The following is a 13,014-nucleotide window of genomic DNA, read 5'->3' on the forward strand; positions in this document are numbered from 1 at the left end:
GGTCCTGGGATTGAGGCCCGCATCGGGCTCTCTGCTCAGCAGGGAGCCTGCTTCCTCCTCTTGCTCTCTGCCTGCCTCTCTGCCTACTTGTAATCTCTGTCTGTCAAATAAAATAAATAAAATCTTTAAAAAAAAAAAAAGAAGAAGAAGTTTCTGGAAAAAATAGTGCATGTGTGTAACAGAAGGTTTCATGAGGGCCATTTTTGTATGAGAATACTGTGAATTCACCAACAGTGTGAGTACTGTGAATACTCTCGTTATTCACAGTTGTTGATAGAAATACCTTCTATACTCAATGTATACATAAAACGGATGCAAGCCACTAAGACACATAATATTTTAAAGGCAGTGTATGCGTAAATAACTCCCACACTTAAACAAAGCTGATCTTGGCCAACAAAGGTTTTTCATTTATTCTTTTTAACAAATGTTTGAGTCTTGGGTTTTCTTAAATTTTTTTCACATTGTATTTATTTATAAGAGAGAAAGCACAAGCCAGGGGACAGGCAGAGGGAGAGGAAGAAGCAGACTCCCCACTGAGAAGGGAGCCAAATGTGGGGCTCGATCCCAGGACCCTGAGGTCATGACCTGAGCTGAAAAGACTCCCAACCAACTGAGCCACCCAGTCACCCTTGGACACTTCAAATATTTTAAAAACAAATATTATGTTATTGACAAGAAATATTTTAGTAAAATATTGGACATCTAAGCCTCTTTTTTTGGAATATTGTTGACACACAATGTTATATTAGTTTGAGGTATACAACTTAGTGATTGGACAAGTTTATGCCTTATTCTGTGTTCACCCCAAGTATACCAAGTATACCTACCATCTGTACTCTTGCATTGCTATTAAAATTCACTGACTATATTCTTTACCCTCTGCTTTTATTCCTTTTATTCCTGTGGTTTACTCGTACCATAACTAGAAGCCTGTATCTCTCTCTCCTTCACCCATTTTTTTCAGCCTTTCACTCCCCTCCTCTGCCCTCTGGCGACCATCAGTTCTCTGTATTTATAAGTGTGATTCTGCTTTTTGTGTATTTATTCATTTTTTTAAAGATTCTATTTGTGAGTGGACTAATGGTCTTTCTCTTTCTCAGTCTGACTTTTTTCACTTGGCATAATACCCTCTAGGTCCATCCAAGTTGTCTCAAATATCACATTCCTATCCTTTCTTATGGCTGCATAATACTCCATCGTGTACATGTACCACATTTTCTTTATCCATTTGTCAACTGATAGACATGCAGGTTTCTTCCATGTCTTGACTGTTGTAAATTGTAAGTAATGCTTCAGTAAACACAATGGTATCTATATCCTCTTGAGTTAGTGTTTTTGTTTTCTTTGGGTAAATACCCAGTGCTGGAATTATTGGATCATATGGTGTTTCAACTTTTAATTTTTTGAGGAATTCCATACTGCTTTCCACAGTGGCTATACCAACTTACATTCCTACCAACAGAGTGTGAGGATTCCTTTTTTTTCCCACATGCACTCCCAACACTTGTTGTTTCTTATCTTTTTAATTTTAGCCATTCAAACAAGTGTGAGGTGATACCTCATTGTGGTTTTGATTTGCATTTTCCTAAGGATGAATGATATTGAGCATCTTTTTGTATGCCTGTTTGCCATCTGTATGTCTTCCTTGGAAAAATGTTTATTCAGGTTCTCTGCCTATTTTTAAATCACATTGTTTGTTTTTTGTGTGTTGAGTTGCATTATTTATGTATTTTGGATATTAATGCCTTATCAGATATATCATTTGCAAATATTTTCTTCCATTCAGTGTGTTGTCTTTTTGTTTTATTGATGGTTTCCTTTACTGTGCAAGTGCTTTTTATTTTGATATAGTACCAATAATTTATTATTTTTATTATTTTTTTAAGATTTTATTTATTTATTTGACAGACAGAGATCACAAGCAGGCAGAGAGGCAGGCAGAGAGAGAGGGAAGAGGAAGCAGGCTCCCTGCTGAGCAGAGAGCCCGATGCGGGGGCTCAATCCCAGGACCCTGGGATCATGACCTGAGCCCAAGGCAGAGGCTTTAACCCACTGAGCCACCCGGGCACCCCCCGTCCAATAATTTATTTTTGCTTTTGTTTCCCTTGCCTTAGGAGATATATCTAGAAAAATGTTACTATGGCCAGTGGGCATCTAGGCTTCTTAACAGGTTAAATATGCTTTGAATTTCTAAATAGATTAAGTGAATACATAAAATGACATTGCAGAGTAGATATTCAGATTAATAACATCAAAAATGTGCCAAAGATTAGATACTAGGATAAGTTGTTTGTAGTCTGCAGCAGATGTGACAAATATAGATAATAACCTGGATTCAAGGAAGTGTTCCTATGTACACTGACTGTAAATACGTAATGAAAGTCTATTGTTTTTTGAATAACTCTTCTTATTACTAAAACTATTGGAATAATACATTATTCTAACTTCAAGGCATGTCACTATTCACAGGATGGTTTATTTTAGGAGTAAACATTTTAAGAATATTAATCTAGTCACTACATTAGAGATAGTATAGCTAGAATGTAGAAAAACTAAGAAATGAGAGATTCAGTGGGTTTCTACTAAGTGGATTTGCATTTTTAAGTTGAGACTTACTGGAGAGGTTAAAAAGTCAGACATTGGTTATCAACTGATAGATTTTTATATGCCTATTTATATTTGAAATATAACCTCAAACTCAGGTATATTTCCTCTATGAAATCAAATCAGTCTGAGCAGGTAGGTAGAAGAACCAGAGGTACATCCCAGCTTCATCCTTTTCTAACTGTGAAACCTGGGATAAATAACTTAACCTTAACAGATCTTACTGTAAAATGAAGTTAATAGTATCTACTCAACAAGGCCCTAGTAAGGAATGAATTTGATAATAAAAAATGCAGGGATGCCTGGGTGGTTCAGTGGGTTAAGCCTCTGCTTTCAGCTCAGGTCATGATCCCACGGTCCTGGGATTGAGCCCCACATCTGGCTCTCTGCTCAGTGCGGAGCCTGCTTCCCCCCCCACTCTGCCTGCCTCTCTGCCTACTTGTGATCTCTCCCTCTCTCTCTGTCAAATAAATAAAATCTTTTTTAAAAAATGCAGTAACTTACACATAGTGCTATTCCATAAACGATAATGTTGTCCTAATGTCTTTTTTAAGCTTTATTAAGATGTAGTTGACATTCCAAAAATTGCATATATTTAAAGAATACAACTGCTAAGTTTTGACATATATGTATATACCTGTGAACCGTCATCACAATCAAGATAAACAACATGTCCATCAATCGGAAAAATTTCCTTGTGCCTCCCTCTCTTTCCTTCCTCTTGCCCTCCCCCATACTACTCATCCCCAGGCAGCCACTGCTCTGCTTTCTGTTACTACAGATAAATGTGCATTTCTAGAATTTTATATGAATGGAATTATATGGTACATAGTTACTGTTAGGTTTTTTTGGGGGGAGTGACATTTCTACTTTTTCCTCTCAGTATAATTATTTGAGTTTCTTCATTGTTGTTTTATGTAGCAGTATTCATTCTTTTTTAATGCTGAATAGTGTTACATTATATGGATATACTATAATTTGATTATTCACTCACCCTTTAGTGGACATTTGGGTTGTTTTTGGATTGGACTATTCTGTTCTATTTATTTATTTTTTTCTGTTTTGACACCAATAACAATATTCTGACTACCAGAACTTTATAATAAATCTTGAAGTCACATAGTATAAGTCCTTCAACTTTATTCTTTTTGAACGGTGTTTTGGCAATTTCAAGTCCTTAACATTTCCATATGAATTTTTAAATCAGCTTGTCACTTTCTATGCCACAAAAGACCTGATGTGATATTGATTGGGATTATCATGAATCTGTATATTAATTAGAGAAGAATTGACACCTTAATAGTATCAAATCTCCCAATTTATGAACATAGTATTCTATTTATTTAGATCTTTAATTGTTCTCATCAGTGTTTTATGATTTTCAGTGTGTGAATCTTTTGTCTTATATATCACTAAGTACTTAAATGTTTCAGTAGTATTATAAATTATGTTATTTTGAATTTCAGCTTCCAATGAACCATTTCTCATATGTAGAAGTAAAATTGATTTGGGTACATTGATCTTATATTCTGAGACATAGATTAATTCAGTTAAGTAGTTCTAGTAGCTCATTATAGATTTGATAGCATTTTTTGTGCACACAGATATGTTAAGTGTGGATAAAGAGATTTTTTTATTCCTTTCCAGTATATATTCCTTTATTATTTTTTCTTGTTTTATTGTATTGGCTAGAAACCAATATAAAGTTGAATAGAAGTGGTATCCTGTTTAAGCTTTGCAATGTCTGAAAAATCTTTGTCTTTCTTTTTGAGGGATTTTTTAGGTAACGGTCTTGATTGATAGTTTTGTTCTTTCAGTACTCTAAAGATGTTGCTCCAAGGTCTTTTGGCTTGTATTATTTGTAATGAGCAATGTCTTGCCCTTACCTTTGTTCCTCTGTATGTAATGTGTCTTTTTTGCACCGACTGTTGTTAATATTTTCTCTTTATCTCTGGCTATTTTATTATAATGTACCTTAGTGTATTTTTTTCATGTTTCTCGTGCTTAGGAATTGTTGAAATTTTTTAATACATAAGTTTATAGTTTTCAGAGAATCTGAAATTTTTCCCCTTATTTTTTCAATTACTTTTTCTATGCCCTCCTCCTCTTTGAGTTCTCCAATTACATATATATTCTGCTACTTGACGTTGTTCTTTAGTTCACTGATGCTTTTTCTTTTATTTCCTTTTTTTTTTTTTTTAATTTTGGAGAATTTCTACTGTCTTCAAGTTCAGTAATCTTTTCTTCTGCAGATGTCTAATCTGCCACTAGTTTTACTACGTAAATTTTCATCTCACACATTCAAGTCTTCATCTCAATTTGGGTCTTTTTGTTTTCTTTCATGTCTGAAATTAATATGTTCAAACTTTCCTATAGCTTCCTGAATATGTAAACTGTGGTAATAATAGCTTTTTTTTTTTTTTTTAAGATTTTTATTTACTTATTTGGCAGAGAGATACTGTGAGAAAGGGAGCACAAGCAGGGGGAGTGGGAAAGGGAAAAGCAGGCTCCCCCTGAGCAGGGAGCTCCATATGGGACTCGATCCCAGGGCCCCGGGATCACAACCTGAGCTGAAGGCAGACACTTAACCACTGAGCCACCAAAGTGCCCCAATAATAGCTATTTTAATGTCTTTTACTGCTAATTCTATTATTTATGTCATTTCTAGGTCTGTTTTTATGGATTTTTTTTCTTCTCATTTGCATCATTATTTTTTCCTGCTTCTTTGTATTCCTGGTAATTTTTCATTGAATGCCAGACATTGTGAATTTTATGCTGTTGAGAATGGATTTTTAAAATTCCTAGAAATATATTTGAACTTTGTTCTGCAATGAGGTTAAATTTTTTAGGAACTATTTAATTTTTTCCTATCTTGCTTATGAACTTTCTTAGGTAGGGTCACAGCAGCATTTATTCCAGATGTAATTTTTCCCTTCTGCTGAGAAAAGATCTTTTTTAGTATTCTGATGCCCTAATATGGCAAGGTTTTTCCAGTCTTGCTGGTGAAACAAGGATACTATTCCCAGTCTTGAGTGAGTACCAGGTAGTATTCTCTTTTCTTTTGGCTTGTTACTTTCCTAGCCTTGGATCGTTTCCTCACACACATGCACTAAAATATAAATCATTGTGCCCTTAAATTTTCCATCTTTTGTGTTAAGTATCACGGGTTTCTTTGTTCATTAGCAAAGTATTATGTTGAGCTTAGAAGATAGATTTCTGCTAGCCTTTACTTGTTAGTTCTTAAATACTTGCCCCACCAAGTGTGTAGGAATAATTATTTGTTATATTTGTGTTACAAACGTTTATCCTCCTGCAATAAGTCAGTCTGCTTCTTTGGTTACCCTGACCTGTAATTAAGTAGTATCTCCAGGCCTCCTTTGGCAGCTGGAAGGGTTATATACTTTTGACTTTCCTGACTTAGCTGCCTCTGTTGGAAAATCCCAATTATGAAAGCTTTCAGTCCCTGATTTTACACGTGAGTCTATAACCACTTTCCATGTAAATGTAAAGCAAAACAAAACAAACAAAAAAAAAACAACCCACCAATTCTCAATTAAAATACATTTTTGTAAATTTACTGTCTGTTACCACTGATTGCTTCTTCTGTTGTGTTCATATTGTTTTAAATGTTATTGTTCTCATTAAAAGTATAGAGCACAAATATTTTAAGTTAGATGCAGTGATAGCAATTTTATAGGTCTTTAAATCTAGGGATGCTATTTTTTCATTATTAATTTTTAAGAATGGACTTTTTAGGAGTCAGTCACATAGCCACCAAGCAGAAAATGATGACAGTTAAGCTATTTTTAAAAGGTGTTTGAAACCAACATTGTGATGTATGGCTTTCTCTATACCCTGCCAGTTAGCAGACCACCACTGAGATGAGTTGGAGGAGACTTTGAATTCAGAAAGGGAGCTTGAGGTACAGGGAGAGTTTTTAGAAAGACACGTAGATAACTTCAGCTTTTCCACGTTTTAGTGGAAGACTTTGAGCAAGTGTTTTAGCCCACTGAATGTACAATTTATCTTCTTTAAGTAAATATTATACCCCCTACCTCATAGCACTGAAAATGAGGCTAAATGACATAATGAATGAAGGTATAATAAATGCTCAGTAAAATGACCTTACCTCCTTTAAGTGCGTGAAGTTTCCTCGTGAGAAGCTTCCACGCAAGTCAAAACAAAACAAAACAAAAAAACCCTCCTAATTTGAAAATGCATATATACCAAGTAAATGGTATTCATCACAGGGAGAAATTTTGACTATAATATTATGGTTACTTTAGATTTAAAAGACTTCATAGAGTGACTTAAATCATAGTGGTTTTTTTTCAGTGTTCTATTTGAGGGCGGTTCAAAGTAAGTTATTGATGTTCATTTCATTTTTACTCTTAATAAAAAATATGCTTTTTTTTTTTTTTTAAATTAGGGGGAGTTTGTTGCTTGTCTCCTGTCCTTATTACGACAAATGACAGATAGACATTATCAACAACTTCTTGATAGTTTCAATACAAAGGAAGAATTAAGGGTAAGTAACTTTTTAAAAAATTTCCTATGTCTTTGTAGCTTTCTTTGTTCTCATTCATTATTGTTAAGATAGTTCCCTGACAGTTGTTTTACCTGTTTGTGTTAAATTCTGAGCTGTTTTTTCTCCCGTTCATCCACATGTCTGACTATCTATCTTGGCTCATTAAGATTTCAACTACTCAAGCAAAGCATTTAACTTTTATTTTATACAAAGACATAGGATTTGAAATACCTGTCAGCAAAATTCAATAAACTAAAACAGAATCACAGACTTAATGAGACAAAAGCAAATAGGCTAACTCTAGTTAGGTGGACTTGGAAATATTGCCTTTAAAGAAGATAAGGGCGAATATATAAATATATTAGCAGATTTCATCCCTCTAAAACCACAATGAGGACTTGTGGCTACAATGTTCTGACTGGAGAACAGGGTTGTGTTTGATATTCTCTGTCAGCTACAGTCCAATCAATATGCTGTGCTAGTGTGACAGGCTGACATTAAATAGAAAATATTGATGCCAGGTTTATAAAAATGCGATCTTTCCTGAGATTTAGGGAGCTCCAGTGCTTCCTTCACGGTGTTCACTAAAACCTTAGAAGTTGATTGTCCTCAGCTACAAGAATGACCTGTCATCTGTTCTTATTTACTTTTATTTCTCTCCCATCTCTTGAGTTTTCCAGATACCTTCATAGGTACACCATTGTAATGGAAGGGATTCTTAACATAGCGGTGGGGGAGAATTATAGGACAGGAGGAACAGTCACACTGCGAGATTTGCATGACCGGAAGGCTTCATAGCACCTCAGAGGAAAACCTGTAGATGTTTTTTAATACAGATCATGCACAGGGATCACTTATCTTTGATCTGGAAGATGTTGCATGACCTTAGAAGCATCTTTCAAAGTTACACTGGAGCAGTTGGCAAGCTGAATCATGAAACAAAGAAAAGGTTTGGGCAGATGTACTCTCTCAAGCAGAAAGTCAGTTGGCATAAACCCATGCCTAAAAAAACGTTTTTCATGTTTATTTTCAATCTTGAGTTTAGAATTAAAAACAGATAAAAGGCCTTAGAAAGCGCCCACTCTATGCACAGAAATTCATGTGGTTAAAAAGGAAGATAATTGTGTAGTCATTAACTTCAGAAGTTGAATATTTAAAACAGGTAAGGAACTATTAGGTTTTACGTAAGAAGTCTTGACTTCATGTTTTAAAATTTCCCATAGGAAAAGCTACTACTCATTTTTACAGAGCCTGGGAATAAAACAATAGCAGAGGAGCACACATTGAAAATCATAATTAATCTAGGTATTGAGTTTTATACCTTATTATGCATGTTAATAATAATAAAGCAAATGGAAGTCATGAATAAAGTGTTTTATGTGGCCTTTCCTCATTTCAGTCAGCCCACACCTTTTCACCATTTCCCACTTCAAAATTAACTGGGCCTTCGGGCCAGGAAAATTATTGAGTGCTCTTAATTACTTCATCTGTTCTTTAAGCAGTATCGATTGAGAAATTCAGGAAACTACTGGTTTTGTTATGTAACCAGGTACAAATTGTCCAGTCCCTGAAGGGGGAGAAATCAGACAGGTAATAGGCATTGACCCCCCAGGTAGGGAACTCCCAGGGTAAGCACATGGTGCTTGAGAACATCTGGTAATTGCTGCCAACCCAAATTCATGACAGGAGGAAAAGTCCCCAAGGGAGGTCTCAGCTGAGAACTAAGAGATGAGTAGGAGTGTTCTGGACTTACCTTTGTCTAGGACATTTAGATCTCTCAGCTAAAATGATACCAGGATGTGCTAACTGACAAAGCACTCTCTATGCCACCTTTGTAACAGTTATTCAAACCCAGAATGTTTTAGTTTTATTTGTTTGTATGAATCCCCAACCCCTAACTACTAGATTATAAGCTCCTTGGCGTGTGAAGCTTTGGTTGGTTCACTGCTGTATCCTCAGATCCCAGAACATACTCACCACCATTGTAGGCACTCAAGAAACATTTGTTGAAACCATAAGAGACTCTTAATCTCACAAAACAAACTGAAGGGGGTCGGGGGGAGAGGGATAGAGAGAGGGGGATGGGGATATGGACATTGGAGAGGATATGTGATATGGTGAGTGCTGTGAAGTATGTAAACCTGGCGATTCACAGACCTGTACCCCTGGGGCTAATAATACATTATATGTTAATTAAAAAAATTTGTTGAATGTTTGATAGAATATAAAGTATGAATAAGAGAGTTATAAGACACAAGGCTGTGTGGGGGCTTTATTTTAAAGACAATTGGAAGTTGTAGATGGTTTTAAGGAAGAAGGGAGAGCCATGGTCCCATTTGAGTTAAGAAAAACCTGCTGGTTGCACTATTGAAAATGAATTAGCCAAGAGGGGCAGAACGTATACAGGAGGCAGAACCGTATAAAGGATCTGATGCAGTCTGTACTAGAAATGACTATGGCCTGAAAGTGAGATGATCATGATGGTAGTAGATTCTGGGGACATTTAGGAAGTTGAATTGGCAGGTGCTGGTCACTCAATTTATAAAGAGGTGGAGAGATAAGAGTTGAAGATGACTCCCAAGCTCTTTAACAACTGGCCAGTTGTTGGTTTGGTGCCATTCACTGCAAGGGGAACCCCAGGAGGTGTGGGTGTACAAGTTAGGGAGCAAACATAAATCTGGTTTCAGCTAGAGTTTGGTCACCTGAGAGACATCAAAATGGTCATGTCTCATAGACAGTGTCTACAGTTTAGGAGAGAAAGCTGGACTGCAGATGTGGATTTGGAAATTGTCATTGACATCATTGGGAGTAAATGTGATCATTCAAAGAGAGTGTAGAGTATGTAATTGAAGGGATCTGAATAGAATCCAAGCATCAAGGAGGAAGAAGTGTTGAACACTGCTTGCTGTTGCAAGGAGGTGTGGTACGATCCTCAAAGGGTCCTTTAATAATGTCAATGAACTCGATGAGCAATTTCAGTGCATTGGGGAGGGTAGAAGCCAAGCTGTCATGAACTGAGGAATAAAAAGAGAAAAAGCCACAGTAAACTTAATACCATGTTCCAAGGAAAGGAGGATGAGGTGTCTACTAAAGGAGAACTTTGGATATCATAGGAATATTCAGGATGGAGGAGACTTAAGCATGTGTAAATAGCAACAATTAGAGCTGATAGAGGAGAAGCTGAAGGTGCAAGGAAGAAGTGCTCGAGGTAGGAAGGTTCCCTGAGAAGGCAGCAGGAGGGGACAGAAGTAGCCTTGACAAGGAAGATCACTTTCCCAGTGTAAGAATGGGAGTGGAGTAACTGGGATGAAGGCAAACTCAAGGTCACTTATTTTATTAAAGGCTAATTAGTCATCAGATTTTAATCCGTATTTTAAAAGTTCAGAGGTCACCTCTTAACAGATCTATTTTTCTTAGTCTCCTTTTTCTTCAAAGCCAAATACCCGTTTATGCTACTGAAAGCTACATTACAGGATCTTTCAAAGAAGAGTAACACCAGTCCACTGTCCCTTATGCGAAGTCCTTAATACCATTATTTTAGAAATTAGAAGCTTTGACATTTCAGGAAGGTAATGTGTACATACTGTTTACGGTATAGGACCTCTAGTAGGATTTGGGATAGCCACTATAATTTAACATCTTAATATTTCTTCAGTTAAAAAATACTCACTCTAAGTGGGATTAAATGAAAACTAAATAATTCAAGTCAGGTTTTGCTGCCGAATGGATTATAAAACCAGAATTTTTAGAATACTTTGAGATTTTACTCTGGTAGTAAAGAAACTGAGGACTTCTAACAGCATACCCTTCTATGAAACAACACATGCAAAGTACTGTTCTAAAAGACTGATTCATATTAACTCATTTAATCCTCAATCCCCTGAGGTAGGCACCATTATGATTTCATTACAAATGTCAGTTACGTGATTCAGTAGACATCTATTGAGCACCTTGGCTAAACGTTAGGGATATCAACACTAATAAAACAATCTCTCTTAATGCTTTAATGTTATTAAGAGTGTCTAAATCATTAGGTTATAAATGAGTGGGATGTATAAAAACAACAATGGCAGTCTTAGAATACCTCCTCACCCTCACCCCTACCTGCACCGCCATGGGCCTTGCAGTGCGCAACGATTTTCCTTGCCTCATTTTACTCCCCACTAACCTGCCCCAAGCACTTTCCACACCTGCAAGGAAGTAACTGAGAGGGCCTGGAATTCTATTAACATTGGAGCTCTTTGCTCAGGCAGCTAAACTCAGCTTTTTCTTAAACTTTAATGAGGTTTGTTCAACCAAGATCTTTGCCATCAAATTGCATAAAATTTCATTTGTCAACTCCTTAAAAAGTAATAAGGCAGTTCCAGTCATGAAGTGGGAATAAAAGGCCAAATTAATGGAAGGAGAGTTATTTGGAGGTTTTGTATCTACCTTTAGGTTAGAAATGGAATATATATAAGGAAATTGTATGTAAGGAAACGTGCAGCTGAGTAAAGTGGTATTTAATGGAAAATTGTAGCTGATCCTGGAATTAGACACCAAAACCCCTATCTTACCTACCGGTTAAAAGTGATAAAGTATGTCCCCCTCCCTTCCACACACGTGCATTCTCATCTCCAGACATAGCTACTGTTGACACATAAGGCTATATCCTCACATAGTATTTTTTCTGATCTATATATATTCACACATTTTTAATGGACTCCTACTATTCGTATTAGTTGCACTTTTTCACACAGTAATATGGCATGAATATTGGAGAGCTCAGTGTATCATTTATTGCACTGAATCACACTATATGGATGTTAATAATTTAATCATTCCCATTTTGCTGGGCATTCAGGATCTTTCTTATATTTGCCAAGAGAAGGTTACAGCAGGGAACATTGTGACACACATGTCTCTGTGGACTTGGGCCCTTATTGCTGTAGAACGAATTCCTGGAAATCAAACTGTTGTTGGATCACGGGATATATGCATTTTAAATCTTCCTTGGTACTGACATATTATACATTGAAATATTCTTTTTTTTTTAAAGATTTTATTTATTTATTTGACAGACAGAGATCACAAGTAGGCAGAGAGGCAGGCAGAGAGGGAGGGGCAAGCAGGCTCCCTGCTGAGCAGAGAGCCCGAAGCAGGGTTTGATCCCAGGACCCTGAGATCATGACCTGAGCTGAAGGCAGCTGCTTGACGGACCGAGCAACCCAGGCGCTCTGAAATATTCTGATAAATATTTTTGTTGTTTATCTCTAGCATCACTGCTTTTTTCTTTCTTCATATCAATTCAAAGAAAGATTTGGCCTAGCATTTCATAGTGGTTTTCTAAATGAAAACAAATTTTAAAAGTACGGAGTTCCCATATCTATTAAGGTTATTGGTGTTTTAACTCCATTCTTGTTTGAAGAATCAGGATGTCTCCAGTTACTGTTGGAGTGGCTTCTGGCATTTTGAACAGCGTGCCTCTCCTGGGTCCTCAGGGGCTCTCTGTGAGTAGTTTGAGTCACAATGTCAACACAACTGTGTAGGAGCAAGGTCCTGAGGGCTGGTACTCTGCATTGTATAGTCCTTTCCTTCTTTGGAGCATGGCAGTATTTTAGAAATGAACAAAAGCAAAGACTAGGAAGTGATTAGAGTTGTTGTTTTTGTTCCTCCTTCTACAGTCAGTAATGTTTTATTATACACCCACCTTCTGCTGAGGGCTAAAGCTTTGTCCATATCCGTGGTATTTCTTGTACATGGAGAGCAGTGAGTCTCCTGTTCTTTGTTGATTGTGACTTTTCACATAGAGCGGTGGGGATCCTGCTTTAAGCATGTGATTATACCTGTTCTGAAAGTGAAGTATGGCACTTTGACAGCCTTTCATTGTCTCCCATATA

General features: G+C 36.6%; 1 protein-coding gene across 3 annotated transcripts in view; it reads left to right on the top strand.

Moving 5' to 3' along the window:
- The window catches only part of DOCK4 (dedicator of cytokinesis 4), a 431,597-nt gene that overhangs the window by 323,082 nt on the left and 95,501 nt on the right, over positions 1-13,014 (top strand). For all 3 annotated transcript variants that reach the window (XM_032304000.1, XM_032304002.1, XM_032304001.1), the window contains exon 26: positions 7,037-7,135. In XM_032304000.1, coding sequence (XP_032159891.1) covers positions 7,037-7,135 — 99 coding nt within the window. The remainder of the gene's footprint in view (positions 1-7,036; positions 7,136-13,014) is intronic.

The sequence above is a fragment of the Mustela erminea genome, chromosome 11 (assembly GCF_009829155.1).
Source record: "Mustela erminea isolate mMusErm1 chromosome 11, mMusErm1.Pri, whole genome shotgun sequence".
Lineage (NCBI taxonomy): Eukaryota > Metazoa > Chordata > Mammalia > Carnivora > Mustelidae > Mustela > Mustela erminea.